The following is a 25,900-nucleotide window of genomic DNA, read 5'->3' as shown; positions in this document are numbered from 1 at the left end:
CTGCCAGCTCCAGCACCCCCTAGTGATGGCTAGCAGCTCCACAGCCAATTTCTGTGGCGGGAAAGGAAATTCTGCGCACACATTAATTTCTGCAAAATTCTGCATTTCATAGTGGTGCAGAACTCCTCCAGGAGTAACCTATTAACAGGGCCAGCGCTTCCACTGAGGCGAACTAGGCAATCGCCTAGGGTGCCAGGATTTTCGGGGGGGGGGGGAGGGGGGCGGCATTTTGCCAGGGGGGAGGGGCGGCAGGCGGCTCCGGTGGACCTGCCACAGTCGTGCCTGCGGACAGTCCGCTGGTCCCGCACGGCTCTGGTGGATCTCCCTCAGGCATGGCTGCGGCAGCTCCACCGGAGCCGCGGACCAATGGACCTTCCGCAGAAATGGCTGCGGCAGGTCCACCGGAGCCGCGGGGCTGCGAAATGGCCGTGCGCCTAGGGCACGAAAAACTCTAGCGCCGGTCCTCCCTATTAAGCATCGAGCCGATCCATCCTATGGCATCATTGCTGGCTCTCTCTTGCTGTGAGCAACAGGCTTTCATCCAGGGCAGGAGCCAGTCTGGAGATGACAGGTTTCAGCTATGCTGGGGGAGTACCCCTCTCATTGTCTGCCTGCTCCACCTTCCCACCTCCTGGGGTTCAGCAGCCAATTGCAGGCACAGCTTCTTCCCACTTCCTGTAGCCACCTGACTCAATTTTCACAGGAAAGGAGAGGAAGCAAAAACAGCTCAGCAGCTGGGGATGGCTCTGTTCCCTCTTCTTCCTGCTCCTCTGTGCCTCACCCTGCCCTCCCTGCAACATCCCCCCTGAGAAGGGGGCAGAGGGGATGAAGAACCCTGAAGCTGCCCAACCCTAGTCTGGTTGGGGACAAGACTGTCTCTGCCCTAGGCCTGGGAGAGTAGGGGTGAGGAATCCCAGGAGGAGCAGAGGTGAAGCTGGGGAGGCTGAACTGATGGGGAATAGGGGCTGGGTGGGTAGAAATGGGGGGGGAGCTGGGTAGATGTGTGGAGGGGATGGGCAAACCTGATGAGGGGGTAGAACTGATGTGTGGACTGTGGGGGAAAGGATTGATTTGGAGGTTGGGAGCAGAATTAATTGCTAGGCAGAGGAGATATTGGGGCAAGAGCTCCTGCAGCAGGGGCCAGTCACCTCTAATACACTAGAGAGAGTGGGCCACACACACATGTGCATGATGGGCGGAGAGAGTTCAGAAATCAAAAGACAGACCAACAAAACCACAATAGAATTTTTGTTTAAAAATCTCATAATTTTGGGAACAATCATGATTTCTGGAGGGTAGGGTCTGGACACACGATTTAAAAAAAACCAAACTCCTCCGTGGCTGGCACTACTGCAATGCTGACGCTTATCAGCCCCCAGAGAAGTTGTTGGTTGATATAGATAAGGTACACTGTTCTTAGACGTCCATTGGCATCCAAATCAGCTAGCCCTAAAAATGGATGGTGCTGTGTGTCAGGCACATACCTGGCCATTGCTGAGAATGAAAGAGGCAGGGGCTATGGCTGGATGAGTAGAAGGGCCACTGCCTGGGGTCCAGAAGCCTAAGGTGTGGGCCCAGACAGAGCCCCTGCAACTGCAGATCTTGGTGGCAGTAGCAAATATTCAAACGAGAACTTCAAAGGCCAAAGATGAGAAAGGTGCCAGGTGCCCAGCAATTGAACAGTGTTTTCACCCTGGGATCGGTGAGCCTCATTCCAAAGGGACAGGTGACAACCTCTGCTGTCCTTAGAAAGGGCTCCTGGTCCAGATTATCTGAGGGAGGGGATGAGACCTGCCCAGTACAGTAACCCAAGCGATCCTCGAGAAACTGTGCAGAACCAAGTTCTCTTTTCATTATGAAGGAAAGGTTGCGCTGGAATGGGCTTGCCCCATGCCTGAGCTTGGAAAGCAGTGTGGTTCTTGTGATATCTGGCAAATTCTACACAGTCCTTAAACATCAGCTGGAGATGGAGTAAATCTCTCCCTGATCCATGCCCATATCAGCAGCAGGTCTCCACCAGAACAGACCTGCCTCAAAGATTTAACAATCTGAATAGAGTACATTGTATAAATGAGTGTAAAACAAAACAGAGAGGAGGAAGGGGAAGACAAGGATGATAATACAGACAGGAACACAAGATTGGCCTATGTATAATCTGGAAGTTTCAAAGTTGTTTATTTGATTTAAACAAGATAAATGAACAAAAGATATTAATGAATCTCTAAAAGGCTACCAGCTCAGTAAACCAATAAATGTAGTTGTAGATGGAAAAAATGCTATGAAGGCACAAAGTATTATTTATTATTTCTTGTTTCTTGCCTCTTACCTTCTCTTTTTGATCAATTGTTACCATAAATATATTACTTATCTATTTCTGATCTTGATCCTTTAGACATTCTTTGGGGACATGAATTTCCCTCAACTCCAGGTCTGTAGATAAGTATTAAATACATTCTCAAGAGTAAATAATTGTTTCTGATGCTTAAAGTTAGTAAATAGTTTAGCTGGTTATAGAATGGTCTGCTTCTGATTAAAAGCTCTGGGGAGCTTTATAAGATGCAATTCAGGTCTTGATCATAAGGTTTTCCTCTGCCCTGTGACAATTCCATTATATGGACAAATGGAGCTCTCTATTTTCTACTAAGCAAGTTCTTCTAAGGATTGATAGTGGAAGGTGATCAGTGGGCCCACCCATATGTTTGAAGTTAAGCATGGACTTAAGTGCTTTGGTGGATCAGGACAAGAGTGCTTGCCACCTAGCAGACTTGAGCCATGTGTGATTACTCTGGTAAAGCAAGTAAAGATTTCACTAGCTTATTTGAATCTCTGGTTATTTGCATGCACAGTTAGACAGATTATGTGCTTCTCAACTAATATCTATCATGCTATTGATACAGTGGCCAAATTAATCACTGGTGTAAATGGGCACCACTCCACAGGGGGGAAATTGCTTCTCGACCCCACATGCGATCAGTTAGAGCCTGAGCTTGTCAGCAAGAACCAGCCAGTGGTTAGCTTATTCCCAGAAGTATAAGGGCTTATATCCCTCATCATTTTTTTATCATGTGTAATGTAACTGTGGACGTTCTCATTATCCAATATCAATGTCCAATACCAATTAGAATCCTACTAAACTCTTGGCCATATCCATATCTTTGTGAGTTTCACAGGTTAATTATAGAATCAGAGAAATGTAGGACTAGAACGGACCTCAATAGGTCCCCTGCACTAAGGCAGGACTAAATATTATCTAGACTATTCCTGATAGGTGTTTGTCTTAGCTGTTCTTAAAAACCTCTGACAGAGATTCCACAATCTTCCCAGGCAATTAGTTCCAGAGTGTTCAACTACCCTTACAGTTAGGAAGTTTTTCCTAATGTCTAACCTAAATAATCTTTGCTTCAGTTTAAGCCCATTGCTTCTTGTCCTGTCCTCAGTGGATAAGGAGCACAATTTATCACCCTCCTTTTTATAACAGTCTTTGATGTACTTTAAGATTATCATATCCCCGTTGTGTTTTTTTTCCTCCGGACTAAACAAAGCTAATTTTTTAATCCTTCCTTGTAGATCACGTTTTCTAGGCCTTTAATAATTTTTGTTGCTCTCCTCTGGACTTTCTCGAATTTGTCCACAACTTTCCTGAAGTGTGGCGCCCAGAACTGGACACAGTATTCCAACTGAGGCCTCATTCGTGCTGACTAGAGTGGAAGAATTATTCCTTGTGTCTTGCTTACAACACTCCTGCTAATACATCCCAAAATGATGTTTGCTTTTTTTTTTTGGCAACAGTATTACACTGTTGATTCATACTTAGTTTGTGGTCCTCTATCACCTCCAGATCCTTTTCTGCAGCACTCCTTCCTAGGCTGTCATTTCCACTTAGAGGAGGGGAAAGTGATCAGGAACAGTCAGCATGGATTCATCAAGGGCAAGTCATGCCTGACTAACCTAATTGCCTTCTATGATGAGATAACTGGCTCTGTGGATGAGGGGAAAGCAGTGGATGTGTTATTTCTTGACTTTAGCAAAGCTTTTGATATGGTTTTCACAGTATTCTTGCCAGCAATTTAAAGAAGTATGGGCTGGATGATTGGACTATAAGGTGGATAGAAAGCTGGCTAGAGCGTCAGGCTCAATGAGTAGTGATCAATGGCTCCATGTCTAGTTGGCAGCCAGTTTCAAGCGGAGTGCCCCAAGGGTCGGTCCTGGGGCCAGTTTTGTTCAATATCTTCATTAATGATCTGGAGGATGGCATGGACCACACTCTCAGCAAGTTTGCAGATGACACTAAACTGGAAGAAGTGGTAGATACGCTGGAGGGTAGGGATAGGATACAGAGGGACCTAGATAAATTAGAGGACTGGGCCAAAAGAAACCTGATGAGGTTCAACAAGGACAAGTGTAGAGTCCTGCACTTAGGATGGAAGAATCCCATTCACTGTTACAGACTAGGGACTGAATGGCTAGGAAGCAGTTATGCAGAAAAGGACCTAGGGGTTACAGTGGACGAGAAGCTGGATATGAGTCAACAGTGTGCCCTTGTTACCAAGAAGGCTAATGGCAATTGGGCTGTATAAGTAAGGGCATTGCCAGCAGATCGAGGGATGTGATCATTTCTCTGTATTCAACATTGGTGAGGCCTCATCTGGAGTACTATGTCCAGTTTTGGGCCCCACACTACAAGAAGGATGTGGAAAAATTGGAAAGAGTCCAGCAGAGGGCAACAAAAATGATTATGGGGCTGGAGCACATGATTTATGAGGAGAGGCCGAGGGAACTGGGATGATTTAGTCTGCAGAAGAGAAGAACGAGGGGGATTTGATAGCTGCTTTCAACTACCAGAAAGGGGGTTCCAAAGAGGATGGATCTAGACTGTTCTCAGTGGTACCTGATGGCAGAACAAGGAGTAATGGTCTTAAGTTGTAGTGAGGGAGGTTTAGGTTGGATATTAGGAAAAACTTTTTCACTGGGAGGGTGGTGAAGCACTGGAATGGGTTACTTAGGGAGATGGTGGAATCTCCTTCCTTAGAGGTTTTTAAGGTCCGGCTTGACAAAGCTCTGGCTGGGATGATTTAGTTGGGAATTGGTCCTGCTTTGAGCAGGGGATTGGACTAGATTACCTCCTGAGGTCCCTTCCAACCCTGATTTTCTATGATTCTATGACTGAGTATTCCTTCTTAAGTGTAGTATTTTGCATTTGTCCTTATTGATTTTAATCCTGTTTACCCCAGATCATTTCTCCAGTTTGTCAAGATCATTTTGAATTCTATTCCTGTCCTCCAAAATGCTTGTAACCCCTCCCGGCTTAGTATTGTCCACAAACTTTAAGTGTACTCTCAATGCCATTATTCAAATAATTTATGAAGACATTGAATAGAACCAAATAAGAGAATTATGCCTTTAATAAAACTGTATTCCCGTTTATCAGGTTGCTTTCCAGTTTCAATGAAGTCTCCTTGTTGAGAGAGGATTACTATGAGCACATAATTTACCTTCTTTATACTATTAATCATTCTGCATACCTCCGTCATCTCCCCTCTTATTTGTCTCTTCTCTACAAGCAGTCTCAATTTTTCAATTTCTCCTCCTGTGGAAGTCTTTCCATATATCTGAGCATTTTCACTGTCTATATCTGAACACTTTCTATTCCTGCTAACTCCATTCAGAGTTAGAGTAACCACAGTGAGCACAGTATTGATTAAATTTTCAACATTATCTTCTATCCCATTACTTATAAATCTTAATATGGATTGAACTTAAAAGTAAACAATCACCATGAGGTCCAGCAATCTTCCCACCTTAACAGGGGAAGAGAAAAAGAGACAAATGTACAGTATAATTTTTTAGGCTAATGGAAATTTAGCATGACAGTTTGACGAATTAGATTTGATTGGGTCAAAAGTTCTCTTGTATATTTTTATTACCTCTAGTATAAGATATTTTATTATAACCCTATGCCATTTTATGTTCTATTATTTTAAGAACGTTATGTGGATGTATATATGACTTTTGTTTTTTAATTATATGTTTTTTATTATGTTAGCGAACAGAGTTTTAACAATCCCTAAAATACAACTCAAGACCTGCTGCTGCAAAAAGCACAGGCCTCTACCTTGTGAGCTAGAAGAGACTTTCCATGAATGACCTTTTCAGGACTCATCGCCATGGTGAGCCAGCCAATAAAGAACAAGCTGAAATCACACAGAAAACACTCTCACTTACTTGCCCAGATCTATATTCAGTAGAGGGCAGTGGTGCATATAGGTCCCACTTCAGCCAAGTACTTAAATGCATGCTTAACGCCTACTGAAGTCAATGAGACTTAAAAAAAATGCTTACTGTGCTTTGCTGAATCAAAGCCTTATGCACATATTTAAAAGCACATAAGCAATCCCATCCCTAGCACTCAAACATGCCTAACTTTAAGCATATTCTTAAATACCATCAGTGTCCTTAAGTGCTTTGTTGAACAGCAACGGGATCACTCATCTGCTTAAAGTTAAAAACATGTGTAAGCGGTTTGTTTATTTGGGGCCATACACATTAGCTAGAACATTAGGACTTGTTGAAAAAATTTACTTTAAATATAAAGTTATGCTACTATTTAAAGAGCTGGACAGATTAATCAATTAGCCTGGGTTCTTCAAATGTATACCTCCTTGCTTTTTTACAAGGGCACAGCTTAGTAAGATGTTTATTAATAAAGTGGAATTTTTTTTTGTTATAAATGGTCAAAAAAATTTAAACGTCTTTAAGAAAAAGAGTTAACTAGATTATGTAGGGAGTGTCACGGAGTTTGCGGGCAATGCTTTGGAACTGCTCCCCACAAAGTCAGGACTTTAGGGAGCCTCCTCTTCCTTGGAGCAGACTGTCTTCAAGGCAAGAAGCCCACACGGCTTCACCTTCCTGGATCTGACCTTGGAACATTCAGCATATGCCCCTCCGTGTGCTTCCCACAGCGAGTCCGCCCAGGTGGGGTCCTGCACGCACCCCCACTTCACAGTCAGACGTGACTCTTAGCCAGCCAGTAAAACAGAGGTTTATTAGATGACAGGAACACGGTCTAAAACAGAGCTTGTAGGTACAGAGAACGGGACCCCTCAGCTGGGTCCATTTTGGGGCCCAGTGAGCCAGACAACCCCATCTACACTCACTTCCTGTCCCCAGCCAGCTCCAAACTGAAACTCCCTCCAGCCCCTCCTTCTGTGCTAAGTTCCTTTCCTGGACCAGGAGGTCACCTGACCTCTTTGTTCTCCCACACCTTTAGCTATCCCCCTGCAGGGGGAAGGGCCCGGAACATTAGTTGCCAGGAGACAGAGTGCCGGCCCGAAACTGAGGCACCCACACAGTATTCAGAGGAAACATTAAGAACAGTCCCACTTGTCACAGGGAGTCATTAGATTTTTGTTGACCTTGGCCATTCACATAGAAGACAGCATACTGAACAGAGAGGGAGAAATTAATAGAGCCCTGCAAATCCGCAGATATCCGCAGATTGCTGATCAGACGCGGATACAGATTTTGTATCCACGCAAGGCTCTAGAAATTAACAACAGATTTAGAGACTATTACCAGCAATGGTATTTGCATACATTTAGAGAGATGGAAAAGATTGCTAAATTTTTTGATTAACTTTTCCTTCTCCTATTGTACAGAGGTAGAGAGTGCTCTGCTTTCAGAAGCAATCTGTGTGAAAGGAATACAAAAAGCCATTTGGGACATGAACTTTGGAGCCTCATCTACACTAGAGCAGCATTTTGGTGTAGCCAATGCAGGGTTGCTGTTGAACGTGAAGACACATTTTCTGTATTGGCATTTGTATATGTAAAGTATAGGAATATCCTAGAAGCATTTCAAGAAAAATATTAAATTGAGTGTTTTGTTCAATGGGAGGGTTTAAATGGGAAGTATGTTTCTAGACAGAACTACAGAAAGAGCTGTTTATTGTGACTCTCACTTGATGAGCAGGTTTAATCAACATAGTGCCTAAAACACTAATGGCAGCTACTGACTTGTGGACACTAGGGCTTCCAATATTGCTAACACCGGTGGAGCTGAGTCAGTGTTAGGAATGACTTGCAAAATTTCCCAAGTGTAGACAGCTGTAGGTACCTGGAGAACTAGTGAAGTTCTGACATTACAAAAGATAACAGGCTGAGAGGGGAGATAGTTTTAAAGTCAGACTGTTTAAATTTACACATATTCACCTCTAATGCCTAACAAACATTTGGCTGAAAGGATTATTTTGCAAAAGTGTCAATACTCCTAGCCTTTCAGTTAAGGTTTGAGAGTTCACAATCAGCATATCTGGGAAGCCCCAGAAGTTCTCCCGTGAAAACCAACCAACCAACCAACCCTGACTTAGTAACTGATATTTCTAATATTTAAAAAAGCAAGAAAAAAATTAAAAGAAAGCAAATAATCTATCTATCTATATAGTTAAATATCTTTATATATTCAAAATAAGAGAAAAAGGGGCAGCAAAGGCAATTAAATATATTTATTATAAACTGAGCATATATTTATGTTGGACCCAAAGACAGACAATAAACATGGAGCCCTCTAACACAATTTGTACAAAGTCACTTTTCAGAGCAGAACTGCACTTTTTTCAACACAAGCTAGAGCAAGACTTCAACAGCAATCCTTCAGCTGCAGTTTTGAAACCACATATTGCGCACATTGGGACTTGCCCAAAAGTAATTTCAGAACGGAACATACAAAAAAAAGAATGTTGACCTTTTGCTGCCATCTTAACCAAAGCAACAAACACTCCCTTCCTTAACCACAAAGCATTAGAGGATCCACAGCTAAAGCCAGATGCAAATTTATGGCACCCCACCAGCACTCCACCCACACCTCAACAAACCCCAAATTATAAAAGATCTGAATCTTAAGAATTTGCTAATCAACTTGTTGCACTATCTGATTTGATTTTAGGGTAATGAATGAGCCTGTTTATTTATACAAGGCACGTCACAAAAATGATCCAGGCCGGCAGAGAACTGGACTGGCGCTCGTCCAGGGTAGAGTAGGAAACACGAAATCAATACATAGGAAGTGACAATAAAGCCTGCACCCGAGCCTTGCAGACCAGCGAGATCTGCAGGCAGGCGCGCGCGCTCGCTCTTCGTTTCCGCTAGGGCTCGCCCACGCGCCAGTGACGTGTGACGCCACTCAGGACAGGTCTGGGCTCTGCCACATTCTACCGCCGGAGGGGAAGGACTAAGGAGGGATTCCAAACTGTCCCCGCTCGCGTTCCGTACAGCACCACCGGTCTGATGGGGGCAGCCCTGAGTGTCCTTCCCTACCTCGCGCCGCGACCAGCGGAAGTTCGCCCTCCCCGCGCGTACAATCTGTGCTCCCGCTCGCTCTCGCTGGTCGGCCGCCCGGGGTCGCGCCCCGGAAGCGAAGCGGCCATGTTGCTGGGTGACCCCGGGGAATTGGTGCTAGGGGGTGGGCGGCGCTGACGCCCAGAAGCGGGACCAGGCGACAGTGAGGGACCGAGAAACAGCTCCCGCTTCCCGGGTGAGTGTGAGGGGAGCGGGGTCCCGGGACAGGCCCATCCCCCTCCCTCCCTCCCCCCGCGCCGGGGATTCCGAGCCTGGCCCCCTTCTCTCCCCAAACCCTTTTCCAGCGGATTCGCCCGCCCAAGGGATCCCGCCCCGCCCTGCTCCTCGGGGCCCTTCCTCAGCCCGTCTCCGTCCAGCGCCTCGCAGGGGAAGCCCGGGCCGAGACAGGCGCTGGCGGAGCTGATCCAGGGAGTCTCGGGGCGGGCGGGTTAGTGTCATGTTTAGGGGGATTTTACAGTGTCTCTGTTTTGTGTTATTGCCTCTTGCTGCTTTGCTGGGAGATAGGTTGAGGTTGTTCTCTGCCCCCTCAGCAGGGATCTTTTCCTCTGCACTAAGTTTCCCTCTCCTTCTCTGGTGGAAATCCATTCCCTTGGGTTCCCCTTTCCCAGTGGCTTGTGAAGAAAGTATCAGGGAGACTGGTATGGGGGAGATAGAGAAATGCAACTGGGAAACAAATGTTGACTTTCACTCATCCATTTTTCTTCAGTTTGCCTTCTCCTGGATCTGTCCCCCATGGCAGCGTGGTCCCGTGAGGCAGTGCTGAAGCTCTATCGCGCTCTGCTGCGCCAGGGCCGTGGTCTACGCTATACCGACCGCAATTTCTACCTCGCCTCAATCCGGCGTGAGTTCCGCAAGAACCAGCAGCTGGAGCGGCTTGAAGACAGAGAGAGACAACTGGAGAAGGGACAGGCCTTCCTGCACAATAGACTGGGGGGGTTGGTTTAAAGTCTTTACCTCCCCCTGCTCTTACCCTGCTTCCTTTTTTTTCTCCCTTCAAAACCGTTAACCTTCCTGAACAGATGATTAATATCTTCTGCCCACCACGAACTTGAAGAAGAAAGTCCAGAAAGTGCCTGAATATCTATCCTCCCCTCACAGATGCATTAAGCCTTGGGTAGGTCCCTTTGTTTGTTTTATTACAGGGTTTCTCAACCCATGAGTAGGGACCCAAAATTGGGTCGCTGGAATGTTTCAAAGAGTCATGTGGCAGCTTCTGTGGCTCCCATCCTACAGGGCTGGTTGGGCTCGCCTCCCTGCTCTAGGCACTGCAACCTCGGATTCCAGTGCTACTCAGGTTTGGCCCAGCTGTCATGACGGAAGTCTGACAGCTGGGCCAAATTGGAGTGAACTGTACTGCAATCACATGAGCCAGGTCACAATGTAACTCATACAAATTTGGTACAGCTGGGGTCATGGAGCTAAACCTGAGCAGGGCTGTAACCCTGGAGTTTGCAATGGCCAGAGCAGAGAATCAAGTCCAGAAACCCCCACAGAAACAGTCACCACTGTGGGGTAAGTGCTCGGAAGGCTCTAGCTTCCCCCTGGGGTAGGATATGACCAAAACCATCCCAGGGCATGGCCATAGCAAGAGAGGGGCAGCTGCCAATGGTACAAAGCTGTGAGGGCAGCTTGGGTCAGCCCCACACAGCAGATCTCGGGGCGGGTGCACCACCTCCATCCCAACTCACCTCAGCAGGTCACCCAGCTTGTCTGTGTTGAGGAGCGCAGCCAAAAAATCTGTGAGGTGGGAGAACATGACCCCACATGGTCCACTCCCACATCACCTCTGGTAGGGAGTGCAAATATGCTTGCTTGCCCTGGGCACTGAAATGTCTAGTTACAGCTCTGCCCTAGGGCCTTCATCCTCAGACTATTTACTAGTTGAGAAACACTGTTTTAGTGTACTGCTGTGGACAACTGCTAAATCTTCTGTATAGTGACCAAAAGTAATTCAGTTGCAAACTCATCAGCTCAGTGACCATCCTTCTTGAGTTTTTGGAGTTTAAAGTGATTTTGGGAACTGGTTCAGAAGAACAAGTGTGGCCTTTCTAAACTGCCTAAAATTTGGTGAATAGTGTGCCTTTAGCCAGTTCTAAAGTCAGTATAGCAGAACTGGCTTTAAAATAGTTTTGAAAATTTCTCTAGTGCAAATCTGATGAATCTGAAAAATAGCAAGTTTAAAAGTGATTAAAGAAAATACTTTTTATACACATAATTAAGCAGTGGAATTCATTGCCATTATATACTATTGAAGCCAAAAATTTAGTAGGATTCAAAATGAGACATGTATGTGAATGAGAACAGTGGTTCTGAAACTGTGGGTCAGGACCCCAAAGTGGGTCGTGACCCCATTTTAATGGGGTCACCGGGGTGGCTTAGATTTGCTGTGGCCCGAGGCCCACTACCTGGGGCCAAAGCTTAAGCCAAAGGGTTAAAGTCCTTTGGCTTTGGTCCAGGGTGGTGGGGCTGGGGCTTTGGCTTTGCTGATCACCTGGGAGAAGTGGGCTCGGGCAGGTTGCTACGTTTATGTGTAAAGCCTCTGCAGTGACCCTAGGTCAGGTACAATGTCAGGAGCTGTTAATCATCATGCTTCAGGTCATAAACTGAGAGCTGGAGTTGAATAAATTTTCCCCATGACTATAATACCGTGTAATTAGGAACATTTAAAGGGGTTTCATTTCTTTTCTCTGGAGAGTCTGACATTGGCCATTGTTAGAGGCAAGAAAACTGACTAGATGTGGCCTGACCCAGTGTGGCAGGAGGCAAAATACAGAAATTGATGGACCATTAATCTAATTCATTGTGGGAAATCCTAACTTCCAAAGAACCGTGGGAAACGGACTGGGGAGACTGCTGGGGTACAATGTTCTGACAAATCTGTTCTCTCCTCTCAAGGTGAGATGGCAGGTGCTGGAGAGCGCAAGGGGAAGAAGGATGACAACGGCATTGGCACAGCCATCGATTTTGTGCTCTCCAATGCCCGGCTCGTGTTGGGTGTGGGCGGAGCTGCCATGCTGGGCATTGCCACGCTGGCTGTCAAACGAGTAAGTGTGAGGAGGTTTGAGGGGAAGGAAGGTGTGCTTGTGTGGAGGAGGGGCATGGAACATTCGAACAGAGCTACTGAAGGTAACAAGGTGAGGGGTAGGGAGATGAACACTGAGGAATGGGGGGATGGGAAGGACCCAATGAAGGGATATGGGCTGGTTGTTTCCTAATGGATGGGACTTTTAACAAATGTAACTTCTTGTCCCCCTGTGATGCCGTTTCAGATGTATGACAGGGCAATCAGTGCTCCCAGCAGCCCCACCCGCTTGAGTCAGTCAGGAAAGAGAAGCTGGGAGGAGCCAAACTGGCTAGGGTCCTCATCACGGTTACTGAACCAAGATATGAAGACAAGTCTGAGCCGTTCCCTACAGACCCTCCCCACTGATCCTTCAGCTTTAGATGCAGGTAAGAAGCAGTGTGACACCTTCAGCATTATAGCAGCTGCTCTTTCAATCCTGTTACCCCCTCTCCAGGTAAAATTGAGATCTTTAACCAACCTCTAAGGATCACCAGTTTTGAATGTAGAATCTGCAAAATAATAACCTGGCACAGAACTTTACCTGGTGTCCAAACCTCTGTTTCCGCAAGCAGGTCAACTCCAGGATGGCTTTGGCATTGCTACTGGGGGAGCAGCAAGAAGCTTAATGACCAGGGCATCTAAATCAAGAGCTGAATTATGTCATCTGAAGTAATTATATGGGCTCTGTCATCCCCTGAAGGTGGAGGAGTTGTCTTTAGGAGCTGAATAAAGGCATTTCAGCAGCTCTTAAAATGACCTCCTTGAATACTGCCTGAGGAAGGGGTACTTGATTTCCCCTGCTTCATATTTCAACCAGAGGGAAGTGCTGCAGTACGAAGAAGTGTATCAATGAGATCTGAGAAGGTATCTGTTCAGGTCTAGCTATCAGATGGAAGGCTTGAGAGAGAGATCCTTGAGAAATCCTCTCCCTTTTCCCCAAAACAACGCAAGCCCCATAACTGCTTGACCTGCGGTGTCTTAGCTCTTCCTGCTTACCCACCTGTTCTGGCCTGCCTCTTGATCTATGATGATAATACAGCCCCGACAGACATACCACCTTAAATTACTGTAACCGCATCAGATCTCGCAAGCTAAACCCCATTGGGCTTTGTCAGTACATTGTAGGAGCCCTTTAGGAAAAACTTGGGTACTGGTGATCAGGAAGGGGTACTACTCTGTCCTCTCATTGTTCCTGCATCATGTTAGAGGCACTTGTGCTGCAAGGGTTGCTGTCTTTTGGATAAAATTTAATAGGCGCTGCCCACTTACAGTCATCAACATAACTTCATTTTGCAAGATGGTCTCATTGTCCATGTTAAATTTCAACTCTGGCAACTTACTATCTGCCCACCTAATTCCTTTAGTAGTTATTGTTGAAGTAATTCACAACTTTCTCCTACTATGATACTCACAATAAAGCCTGCAAAATGACTGCTAAAATCCACCCTGAAGGGGGCTGCATTTCAGCGCTGCCAAGTTATCGCTTTCAAACATTTAGCAATGAAATGTTGAGGATTATGCGATTTCTCACTCTTGCCTGACAGATGCGTTCCGACCTGCAAAGCCCAAACCATCTGCCAAGAGGAGCCAAGTAGAATTGAAGAAGTCGCACCTCCGTCTGTCCCTGCAAGAAAAACTCTTTGCCTACTATCGGAGGAAAGTGGCTATCCCAGCAGAAGAGCAGGCCCGGGCCAAGCAGGCAGCTGTAGATATCTGCGCTGAGCTGCGTAGCTTCCTACGTGCCAAGCTGCCAGACATGCCCCTACGTGACATGTACCTCAGTGGCAGCCTCTATGATGATCTGCAGGTAACTCACTGGAGTGTGTGGTATCCATTATACTGCAGGTTACTGGATAGAGGTATTTCAGGCTTCCCTGCTAGGTGTGCTGTTTCAGCACAGCATTCCTGTTTAAAAAGCCTTCCGATGCCACATTTCCTGGGAATACGTCTGTGTGATGTTTTTGCAAAACAGACATGCAGCTCTGGCTGTGTCTGTAGAACATCTGCTCTTTACTACCTTCGTTTTTTTCCCTTCTGCTTGTCTCAGTTCCTTCTTTCTCTGTCCTCTCTGTATTTTCCTGCTCTGCTTCTGCCACATCTCCATTTTTCTCTATCCTTCCCCACAGCACTTACCTTGCACATCTTTGTCCAAATGTGTGGCTTCCCTCAGAACCCTTGTATATTTCTGTAAGCCTTTCCTACTCTTTTTGTTTGTGTTTTGTTAACTGGAGAGCAAGCTCTGCTGTAGATCACTTTGATGCAAAAATGGCTACAGTCTATAGTGAGTGAGTCACTTCTGAGACAGCACTGAATCGATGCTCCTGGATGGAGTGCTGAGTATCAGATGCAACTTAAATCTGATGTTTTAATCACATATGGTCATTAAAGATCCCAGCACACCTTTCTCAAGAGAATGGGGCGTTGACTCTAGCACCTATGCCAGATTCTGTTGTGGGATGATCAGATTTGACAATTTAAGCTCTCCCTGCAGTTTGTCAGTTATTCTCCAGTTCGTGTCCCAAACTGCTATGTAATGTTGCTGTATGCTGAAACAACTGCCACATCGTACCCAAGAGGTGGATTCAATTTAGTGGTAGGTGAAATAATCCATGTTGTAGTTGGTATATCCATTTGAGTTCATAAGGTTCATAGAGATCTTTAAGGCAAATGCTGAATAAATACCAGATTTCATTATGCCCTTCAGTTTTTCCCTGCATTATGAAGAATGATCCCTCTGCATGTTTCCTGATGAAAGGAAGGCAGAGAGTCCCGCTTAGAGACTCTTGGATTCCCATTTGAAGGAAGGTGTGTGGTGAGCAGATAGATGGCTTTATCCCAGCAGGTTCAACTGTTAACTCTCGCCCTTTTTCCCCCTCTCCTGACAGGTAGTGACAGCTGATCACATTCAGCTCATTGTGCCTCTGGTCTTGGAGCGGAACCTGTGGTCATGCATTCCAGGTGAGGACACCATCATGAACATCCCTGGATTCTGCCTGGTGCGTCGGGAAAACCCAGAGTACTTCCCCCGTGGGAGCAGCTACTGGGACCGCTGTGTGGTGGGGGGCTACCTCTCCCCCAAGGCTGTGGCAGACACTTTTGAGAAAGTAGTGGCAGGTTCCATCAATTGGCCAGCCATTGGGTCCCTCTTGGACTACGTGATCCGTCCGGCAGCACCCCCAGAGACCCTGACACTGGAAGTCCAGTATGAGCCAGAGCGACACCTTCTTATTGACTTCCTACCATCCCTGACACTGGGTGACACCATCCTGGTGGCCAAACCCCACCGATTGGCCCAGTATGACAATCTGTGGCGACTGAGCCTGCGGCCAGCAGAGACAGCTCGCCTGCGGGCCCTGGACCAAGGCGATTCTGGCTGCCGTTGCTTGTGCCTCAAGATTCTCAAAGCTGTGTGCAAGTCAAACCCAGCACTGGGCCGCCTCACTGCCAGCCAGCTCACCAATGTCATCCTGCACCTGGCCCAAGAGGAGGCTGACTGGTCCCAAGATGTGCTAGCTGACCGCTTCTTGCAGGCACTGAAGGGACTGATTGGCTACTTGGAGGCTGGTGTCTTACCCAGTGCTCTGAATCCCAAGGTGAACTTGTTTTCAGAACTCACCCCTGAAGAAGTGGATGAGTTGGGCTACACTCTCTACAGCTCCTTCTCAGAGCCACAGGTCTTGCTGCAGACGTAATGGGACTTTACATGGGAGAATGATGTTGGGGTTGTCTGGCCAAGATGGACTTTGACTCTTACTAACTGTTGTCCCTCTCCCCCCATCTTTTTTCTTTAGGCCACCCATATTTCCTGCTGTGAAGTTGGTGCTCCTGCTGGATTTCATGGTGCTACTGGTCCAGTTCCACTGTTCTCTGTCCCAGCTGTTATCTATTGGCTGCGGGGGGGTGGGGAGGAGGCACCATTGTGCAGTGTTTGTTCTTAAGGCCTGCTGCAGGTGTTCCAACCTTCTACCAAAACACTGTGCCCTCTTTTCCCTATGAGGGAGTGAACCCCTTCATTTCCATATTAGAGTGGGTGGAACAGGGCCAGTGAATCCAATGGCAATTTGAGCAAACTTATCGTTGACATCTAGTATTTCTCCCACTGTCTGACTTCCCCTCCCTCATGTGTTTCCTGTTTCACCTACCTTGTTGTTTTCCTTTCCCCTCTCTCCCACTCAGACCCAGAAGTGCATAGCAGCTCAACTAGGATTTTTTGATAGGATTGTGTATAGCAGTGATTGTATTACAGAGTGAACTCTGCATAATGATTGTACAGGCAGTATGTAGGGGTATAAGGCTTGCAGAAGAAGTATGCACATGGCTGACGTTTCTGCTAGTGTGGAGTCCAACAGCAGTGTCATCCTTGATAAGTTGGGTATATGTGATCAGTCAAAGGTGCACCACCACTAGTCACACTGAACCTGTGAAGAAACTGCATGTGCATCCTGTTCTCATGAAGCTGAGGAGAGAGTGGGGTCCTGCCTGGCAAGATCCATTGGGTGTTTCTGGTGGAATTGCCTTGGAAATCAAGAACAGTCAAGGTGAGACCTCAGATGTGCAGAGTAAGAGGCTGAATACGGGATCTGTTTTCTCCGTTTCTCGTATAGCAGCTCTCTCATTCCATTATGGTTTTTACTCTCAGTAACAGGTGGAAGCAGGTTTATACAACAGAGGGGTTTGCAATAGACACACATGGATCAGATTGTCACCTGGTGTAAATTGGTGAAGCTGCACTTAAGTTGATGAAGCCACACTGAATTACACCAGCTGAGTATCTGGCCCATACTTACTAAGTGCAGTGTTAGTGCCTAGGAGCCATCTTGGAGTGAGTTACTGGGAACAGGAGATGAAAGGTATGTATCTCTGTTTTGGGAGGAGGGGAAGGAAGGGGAGAGCTGAGGTAGATCTTCCCTTCTGTGTTCCCACAGGTTAAACTTGCACTGTTTGCAGTGTAAAGTCACAGGGACAGTGGGGCACATAATTCACGTTTCCTCTGTTTTGGTCCTGTTGGATTTCTACAGTATTTCAACTTCCACTGCCATTTTGTGCTGTTCTCTCTCTGCTGTACTTCCCTGCCTGCCTCCAGATGATTATACAGCTTTGAGGGAGTGGCCAGCCACACAGCTGTATCTCCTGCATTGCAGGCATGGGGCACCTATCTGCTCGGAACTACACAGCTTCCTTCCTGCTGCCACTCTCTGACAATGGTGGGGCTCTGTCTGTCTTGAATGACAAGTACTACCATTATGTGTACATGCAGTTTTGGAGTTTTCTCCTCTTCCCATTTTTAACACCCAACCTTTCTATTTAAAAGCAACACAAAAGCTGAGGAGATGAATTGCAATTGTAGAGACTCATGAGAAGAGATCTAAGATCTTATTTTATTTCCCTCTTAAAGGTGTTGCAGGGGCTTGTGAGGTAAATCTCAGGGGTGGAGTCCCAGCAGAGAGACTTAGGCCATATTTTCTAATTAAAGGTGGTGCTAGTAAGATGAATCCTAGGGATGTGCATTTATCCTAGGCCAGATTTTCTCAGGCAGTCAGTCCAGTCTAACCAGTTTGTCTGACAGTATTCAGTATACAGTGATAATGCAATGTTACATTTTAAATTATTTAACCCCTAGACTGCTGCTATTTTCTAGGCTGCCAGCCAAAAACTTGGAAAGCCGTGTGTTATATAAAATCTGTAGTCTCCGAGGGGTTAACAAATTGACTTTGTATTATTTTATTTTTTAACTTCTGCAGCAGTCAGTATTGGGTGAGGTGTTGGTTGCTCCTTACTCATGTTCTTGGAGTTTAACCCTTTTCCTTTTTTGCTCTCTGCTTTACTTCCAGTATCAGTCTTCCTGCCATTAACACAAACAGGCGAGACTTTGAGTCCCTTGGGGGACTGGGAAACTCACCCTCCCTCTAGCTTCTTGAAGGTCAGCAAAGCTATTACAATATTAGGGGATGGATGGATTCCCTCTGTGCATTCATCTCTGCCGTGTTCTCACCCCCCTCACTTGATGCCGACTCCAATACAATGGCCTTGACATAACTGAGTAATAGCATGGTCAGGAATTATCAAAACACTACAAAAAGGGTGAGACAAGAATAGGGCGAAGCCAGTGTCTGGTTTGGCTTCAGAAGCCTTCCCTGTTCTTGTCAGATACAGTGTCTGTATAAAGATAGGTAAGTGAACCCTTTGTTTCTTTCTGGCAACCTAATGATTCGTGTTTTTATGACCATTTCTTGTTGCTCCAAAGTTGAATTTGTGTCTTTTTTTTCCCCTCTCTCAACAAGACTTTGTTCCACTTCACTTCAGTCACTTTCATCACTTCATCTGTTCAATTCTGAAATGTAAAACTTTTTTCCCCGCTGAGTTAACTACAAGGATGTGGTCTCAGCCTGGTTCCTAGGGAACCGGGTGCTCTCATCCCGCAGGCAGCTGCCACAACTGACAACAATCACCCCCTTGTTTCTAAGTCTCAGCATAGGCCAAAGATATAATGGGTCACAGAGATTGATCTGACCATGTGTCCACAGAATGTGGTTAGATCAGGTCAGGGCTGAGGCATGAAGACCAGGGCAGGGAGGGCCAGTGCGCTGGAAGTTGACACTAATCTGCATGCACTTGTAAGAGTTGTCGAGCTGGTATCTATCAGTGTTAAAGTTCACTACAAGTCTAGTTGTATTGAGAGGAGAGTAATAGCCAGGAGGGCTTCTGTGTCTTACCCATTCATGGACTGCTTTCTATATGAAATTAAAATACAGAGCAAGGATGCCCAGAATAAAATATGAAAATTGCAGCTCATGGCCACTTCCCCAGTTCAGGGAAGGGCCGGCAGCCCATGGAGACAAATGATTGTAACAGGCCCAGAGCCCCAAGTCTGTTGTTTTGCACTCTTGGCTCCGGGAATGCCTTGGTGTGTGCTGCTATTGCTTAAATCACACACAACTTGTATAAGATTGTCTTTGGGTTCCCTGCAACTTCAGAGTGAGGACCAGCTAGCTCAACTGCAGGTTTTTCCTGCCATTGAGTTCAATCTTTAACCTTTTAAGTCACATGAAGATTTTTAAAATTAAAAGCAATTATGTAAAAAGGCTGCCCTTTGCTTCCTGACAAGCTGCTGATGTGGCCCCTGGTGTCATGGAGTCTGGGTGCCCATGGTCTGAAGTGAGCGGTTGAGATGCCCCCATCTCTCCCAGGCTGTGATATTGTGGACTGGAAGAGGGAAGGAGTAGTGTACGATCTGTGACAGAGTGTGTGGATACTGAAATAAAATAACTTTCCACAGAATGTTGGCTCTCTTTGATACATGTGTAGACAATGCCTTGCCTCCTGTCTCTGTTCATTCCCAGTGTCAGGGCAGGAGAAGACTTGCCCGAAGCACCATAGTTATAAAATCTCACATTTCTCTAGCACTTTTCTTGAAGGGCCTAATGTGCTTAAGATAAGGCTCGCTTGTCCCTTATTGATTTGCAGTTGCACACACCCCCTTTCTATCTCAGAACGATCAACCATCTGCAAGCACAAGAACTAGGAGTCACTAAATGAAATTAATAGGCAGCAGGTTTAAAACAAAAGGAAGTATTTCTTCACACAACATACAGTCAACCTGTGAAACTCCTTGCCAGAGGATGTTGTGAAGGCCAAGATTATAACAGGGTTCAAAAAAGAACTAGATAAATTCATGGAGGATAGCTCCATCAATGGCTGATGGACAGGGATGGTGTCCCTAGCCTCTGTTTGTCAGAAGCTGGGAATGGGCAACGGGATGGATCATTGATGATTGCCCGTCCTGTTCATTCCCTCTGAAGTACCTGGCATTGGCCACTTTTGGAAGACAGGACACTGGGCTAGATGGACCTTTGGTCTGACCAGTATGGCCGTTCTTATGTTCAATTGTCCATGAGAGAGCAATGATCAATGCATTGCGACACCATTGCCCCAGGCAGCCTGCATACATGAGTCACATGAGAAGGACTCCTCCTTAGGGAGTTGTGTCTCCTTCAGTTTCTCTGAAGTGGCGGTGAAAGCTCATGCCCCTTCGTGGGCACCTCTGCTTCTGTTTAATGTGGTTTCACATGCTTCAAGGGGTTTCTCTCTTTTGATCTTCACTTTCCAGTTCTGACCTGCACGATTCCTCACTGACTTTTTTCTCTCTACATGCCATTTATCTCATATTCTTCCCCTTGCCAGATACAAATGCTAGCTAAGGGTCATGCTGGCAGTGGCACAGTAGGGAAGACCTCTTGCCACTGGCCCATGTGAAGATTGGTTCGTTGCTGGGAATGCGGGGAGTGTTGGACATGAAAAGATGCCATCTTTTGACAGATTATACCAATCTCCCGTCAGCCTGATTCTGGGACCCTGCACCAAGGTATAGAAACTGCTCCATAAGCTTCACACCACATTAGAGGCACCTGTGATTAAGTGCTTAATTTACTTGAGGGAAAGGAATATTAGTTTTTTTATGGTCAGTACATTTTTTTTTAAAACATATTAAAAAGGGAGTTGCAATTGTAAAGGTTTCCCAGTTTGTTTGGGTTTTTTTGGCAGCCTGGTTTCAGTGAAGGAAAGAGAATGAGCAACATCAAGCCTTTATTTGGGGCTGACTGGTGCCTTTATAGAAGCAGTTTTTGTGCAACCTGCCCCAATGAAGTCTACTTCTGATGTGACCCTCAATCACACTGGCCCTGAAAGCCTGAAGCTTGCCACATTTTTGGAATTTAACACCTGGCATCCAGGCATAACAGCTGTCCCAGCATTTCTTGTAATAATTGGCAGCAATATCTGGGAGAAAGTCTCTAGCTCAGGTCTGGCTGAGCTGGTGCAGTCTACAATGATTTCTTCCCAGCCTGGACAGGAAGTCACAAGCATCATAGTTACAGCAATTGAACCCTTCCTCCTAACTCATCCCACAATGCAGTGCTTTGTAATTGGTGAGTGCCGACAAGCCCTGCTTCTGTGGGACTGAGCAGTGGAGGATGATTGCTTTCAGAATCTCTGAATGCACTGGTTCAGAGGTTGTAAAGTGTATGTAGATGTGCTAGCTGCACTGTTGCAAGGATACGAGATGGAGTCAGTTCATGCAATCCAGTGTCCCAGCAACAGTTTCCTTGCCAAGTGTAGGAAAGGCAGTTGTGTCCCTGCCCCCATCGCTGTGCTGGACTTGCTTCATAAGCAGTGTTAGATGTTGCCTTCCACACTTTCCCAAGCAGTAAGTCAGCCCCCAGAAAGGTGAGCTGGTCGAAGCGAGATGCTCTTTCCAAAGCCAAGGGCCTTCCATCAGAAATGGCTTGCAGCTTGCCTCCTGGAGTTCAGTGTTGAAGACAACCTCTCAGGGCCGCCTGGGGGGGGGCAACTGGGGCAATTTGCCCCAGGCCCTGCAGAGACCCCCACGAGAGTTTTTTGGGGGCCCTGGAGTGGGGTCCTTTACTTGCTCTGGGGACCCCAGAAAGCTCTCGCGGGACTTTGGCCCCCAGAGCTTGTGCTCCAGGTCTTCGGTGGCAATTAGGCGGTGGGGGGGGGGGGTCCTTCCGCTCCAGAACCTGCTGCCAAAGTGCCCTGAAGACCCGCGGCGGGAGGGTCCTTCTGCCAGGAACCCGCGAAGTGCAAGGTCTTTGGCGGCAATTCAGCAGCGGGGGGCCCTTGCCGCCGAAGATCCCAGGCCCCTGAATCCTCTGGGTGGCCCTGCAACCTCTTGGTGGGATGTAGCTGCTGTTGCAGGGGGGCATAGAGTGAGGGGCCACTGTGAGTTTTGTAGGTAATAAACACCTTGAATCACACCCCAAAATAGACAGGCTGCTAGTGCAGAATATGGAGCAAAGGAGCTAGGTTCAGCATGCTGGGCTGCCCTATTTAAAAGGTGAGTAGCTATTTTTTGTGCTAATTCAAGATTCCACATGCTGAAGTATAGTCTTGAGAGGCTAACTGGCTTAATTGTTTAATGATTTTATTTTTGCTTTTGAATTGCATAGATGCAAGTGGTACATACTGTGCTTTCAACATCTATACAGGGATAAAAGACCTGGAGCATGGCTGTGGCTTGCTCGGAGCAGCTGCCTTGGGCTCATGGGACTCAGCCTGCAGGGCTAAAAATTGCTGTGTAGGCATTTGGGCTCAGGCTGAAGCCTGAGCTCAGGGACCCTCCCCCAAATGTCCACACAGCAATTTTTCAATCTGGAGCCTGAGCCCCACAAGCCCATGTCAGCTGACCCAGGCCAGCCACAAGTTTTTGTAATCCCTGTGTAGACATACCCTAAATCAATTAGGAGGATATGTGAAGTGGAGGAATGGGACACAGAGTATTTCGGCTTCAGGTCTTAGATTCCAGTCTAGCTCAGTTGTGCTGGAAAATCATTACTATCGGAACATTTGAGCATCTATGTGAAATTAATTGTTGCATATCTCAATCCCATTCCTGTGGGGATCTTTGCTCACATTAAAAAAAACACTCATTGACACTAACAGACATTGCTGACAGTCTCAGGAGAGAGACCAAGGACTGAATAGGCCATGAAGACTGAACTTCTCTCTCATCCTTAGAGGAGGGTTTCCTCCCATAGGAGAAACCCAGGTGCTTCAGGTGGGCAGTTGTGGGAATGACCATTCTGAGGGAAACTGTCCATATTCCAGTAGTTATGGGCACATAACCATGGCCTCACAGTGAAATGGAACCAATCTTATTTTTTTAATTTCTACTAATTTTGGTTTCACCTTTCTATAGCTTAGTCTTAGACCAGAGGAGACACGTACCCGACCTGTGGAGATGATGATAGCCATGTGATAAATGTTTGTGTCATACACATTTAACCACCTCATTTGCCCCCTGCCTACTAATCTTTCTCCAGGATTTACTCACACATCCCCAATCCCAAGGCAGCTGCCTTTTTAAAAAATCAGTCCACTGGAGCAGTGTTGTCTCCTCCTGAAATAATAAATCATGCCTATTTCTAAGACAGTGTTTTTCATCAGTAGATTCCAAAGTGCTTCACACTCTTTAATGTATTCATTTTCACAACATCCCTGTGAGGCAAGGAAGAAATATTATCCCTGTTCTACAGAGGGGGAACTGAGGCAGAGATGGTATGTCAACCCTGCAATAAAAGACTTGCAGCATGGTCATCGTTGGTGCAGGTTAGCTGACTCAGGTTCCTGGGGCTAAAAATTGCAGTGTAGACGTTCGGACTCAGGCTGGAAACCCTGTGAGGTGGGTAGATCTGAGAGTCTGGGCTCCAGCTTGCGTGCCTATGCGTCAGTTTTGTGCCCTGTAGCCTTGAGTCCTGCTAGCTTGTCAGTTAACCCAGGCTCAGACTCTGTGCCACAGGTTTTTTTATTGCAGAGTAGATGTACCTAGAGAGGCTAAATGACTTACCCAAGGTCATGGCAGACCTGGGAATTGAACCCACATCCTAGGTCAGTGCTTTATCCACTGAACCATCCTTCCTCTCACAAATGGGCAATTTCCCTCCCAAAATTATCCTGGCCTGTGGTGATGGGCAAGATTCAAGGATCTCAGGATGGGCCAGGAAAATATTTTCAAGATCTTACAATGTCAAAATGTTACAACTAATATTTCCTGGTTGTAAAGATCTACAGGTGGAAGATTCACTTTCTTTCTCATGGACCCCAGCTCTCATCTGTAGCTCTGAAAGGGTTGTTAAAGGCTTTTTTAGGAACACAACATTATATTAAAGGTGTTTTACTTTTATTGAAATAGCTGTCTTTCAGCCCTGTTCAGTTGGGCTCATGATAATGAAGGCTCCTGACTCTATAGCTACAGGGAGACAAGAAACAATCCCAACAACGTTTTTAAATTGTCTTATAATAGTTTTTCTATGACATCTATGACATATGCAGAATCAAAGCTGGCAGGATGTAAAGGTTGTATTACCATTCATCTGAGATGATCTGCATTACTCACAAGTGACATAGCCAGAAGTGAGTTAGGTGAACATTCCAACCATGCTAATAAAATCTTTATACTACAACATCAAGTGTTATAATCTTTAAAAAATGTCAAAGGTTTGAAACAAGTTGATGAAGCGGAGCTGTACGGCAGTCAACATTTGGAATGGTTCTCCTTTATGAAGTGTCTAACCAGATTGAAAAAAATGGCTTGGTTTAGAAAATTTAAACTTCTCATGCTCTTAATCTAGTGCTTAATTTATAATAAAAGAGATGCTGGGGCTCAAGCAATTAGGTGCTGGAACTCAAGCAATTTTTTTACTTTCATAACTGATATGGCAAGCCCAGAGGTGCTGGGGCTATGAACTGCCAAGCCTAGCGGTGCTGGGGCTCAGCCCTGGCAAGCCCCGTTGCAAATTAAGCAGTGTCTTAATCCTTCCTAAATGCTAGTGCAGAGGGCAGTTTTTAACAAAATGACTCTAAAACCCCAAAGTCCGATTGACTGGTTCAATATCACGGACTCCCATAATGAAGTAGTGCTAATCTAAGTTTCCTTTTAAAAAGAAATTCTAGCCATGGTCTTGATGAACAGCCTTCAGAGTATAAATAGATTGCTGGGGCTGAAAGTGGCAGAATTAGTATGAGTTTTTAAAACTGTAGCTATTTGTTCATAATTCCTGTTGACTTCAGTCCAGTTTTACCCTCTTGTCTGCCACTCCAATCCCCCAGCTATCAAATCTTCACATTGCCTTGCACTGGTAGATTCTTTACCCCTCTGAAGGGGTGACTAGGGAGTAGTACTCTTCCTGCTAGCCCCCTGATTGCAGTGGGTCCAGTGCTACAAGGTGCTGTGTGCCCTTGACACTCATGGTACTCAGCACCTTGCAGGATCAGGACCCACACTGGCAACAGCAATACTGCCACTGCAGTGGATTAAAAACAAAAACAGACCAAGGACACATGAAAAAAGATGAGATTAAGCTAGATTAAGCACTAGATGGGTTGATTCCCTGGGTGTCCCATGACACTCTGCAGGAGCACACTGCTTCAAGATTTGGAATGCTCAATCACTGGTTCCCCACTCTTATTTCAATGAAGGGGGACTGATGGCCATTAGAAGCAGCACATTTTGGTAGTAATGGCACCCTAGCCTTATATTAATGCCTTCAACCTCTTGAGTTTAGTTAACCCAGGATCTAGTTATTACTTCAGATGCAGGAACCACTTTCATGTTATCTGAACTACATATTTATTTTTTTTAGGCTCCTGCTTGTTTACCTTATCAAGACTAACTGAGGCCCGGTGATATGACAAGGTGAAAGCAGTAAGTCAAGCAGCAGTTGTAGCAATACAGCGTGCAGCTTAACCACACTTTTGGACTGAAATGATACTTTGGTTGAAAAAACAGAATGATACAAAATTAACAGCACATGTAAAATGGCTTCAAAACTGGCTAACTGGTAGGTTGCAAAATGTAAACGGAATCATCATCAAGCCAAAGATTTAATATTTTCACCAATGACTTAGAAGAAAATCTAAAATGATCACTGAAATACTGGGATGCATAAAGTTTGCAGCTGACAAAGTTTGG

General features: G+C 46.0%; 2 protein-coding genes and 1 long non-coding RNA gene across 5 annotated transcripts; all 3 read left to right on the top strand.

The window, feature by feature from the left end:
- Nucleotides 1–281: 281 nt before the first annotated feature.
- On the top strand, nt 282–6,042 carry LOC127031074 (uncharacterized). Its single transcript, XR_007768492.1, has 2 exons — nt 282–5,439; nt 5,669–6,042. It is a non-coding gene; the product is annotated as an uncharacterized LOC127031074 (long non-coding RNA).
- Nucleotides 6,043–9,409: 3,367 nt separating this feature from the next.
- LOC127031054 (MIEF1 upstream open reading frame protein-like) lies at nt 9,410–10,298 on the top strand. The gene is made up of 2 exons (XM_050917765.1): nt 9,410–9,528; nt 10,060–10,298. Exon 2 carries the CDS (start codon nt 10,086–10,088, stop codon nt 10,296–10,298), a length of 213 nt encoding a protein of 70 aa, XP_050773722.1. The 5' UTR covers nt 9,410–9,528; nt 10,060–10,085.
- Nucleotides 10,299–10,372: 74 nt separating this feature from the next.
- Nucleotides 10,373–25,616, top strand: MIEF1 (mitochondrial elongation factor 1). Of its 3 annotated transcripts, none has more exons than XM_050917288.1 (6): nt 10,373–10,467; nt 12,249–12,397; nt 12,623–12,803; nt 13,962–14,224; nt 15,303–16,010; nt 25,572–25,616. In XM_050917288.1, exons 2-6 carry the CDS (start codon nt 12,254–12,256, stop codon nt 25,599–25,601), a joined length of 1,326 nt encoding a protein of 441 aa, XP_050773245.1. In that variant the 5' UTR covers nt 10,373–10,467; nt 12,249–12,253; the 3' UTR covers nt 25,602–25,616. The 3 variants fall into 3 exon arrangements, with proteins under 3 accessions (XP_050773245.1, XP_050773235.1, XP_050773225.1); XM_050917278.1 differs by lacking the exon at nt 25,572–25,616 and adding an exon at nt 16,209–19,695; XM_050917268.1 differs by lacking the exon at nt 25,572–25,616 and adding an exon at nt 16,209–19,695 and having other exon boundaries at nt 15,303–16,091.
- Nucleotides 25,617–25,900: the final 284 nt, after the last annotated feature.

The sequence above is a fragment of the Gopherus flavomarginatus genome, chromosome 1, assembly GCF_025201925.1.
Source record: "Gopherus flavomarginatus isolate rGopFla2 chromosome 1, rGopFla2.mat.asm, whole genome shotgun sequence".
Lineage (NCBI taxonomy): Eukaryota > Metazoa > Chordata > Testudines > Testudinidae > Gopherus > Gopherus flavomarginatus.
Note: the sequence above shows the minus strand (reverse complement) of the source record. Positions and strands in the feature narration are given on the sequence as shown.

What these genes read in the sequence shown, in the direction of transcription:
- LOC127031054 (XM_050917765.1), top strand. Translation starts at nt 10,086, where the DNA reads ATGGCAGCGTGGTCCCGTGAGGCAGTGCTGAAGCTCTATCGCGCTCTG.
- MIEF1 (XM_050917268.1), top strand. Translation starts at nt 12,254, where the DNA reads ATGGCAGGTGCTGGAGAGCGCAAGGGGAAGAAGGATGACAACGGCATT. An exon ending in CCACGCTGGCTGTCAAACGA is followed by an intron (nt 12,398 to 12,622) that starts GTAAGTGTGAGG and finishes ATGCCGTTTCAG; the next exon opens with ATGTATGACAGGGCAATCAG. An exon ending in GCCTCTATGATGATCTGCAG is followed by an intron (nt 14,225 to 15,302) that starts GTAACTCACTGG and finishes CTCTCCTGACAG; the next exon opens with GTAGTGACAGCTGATCACAT.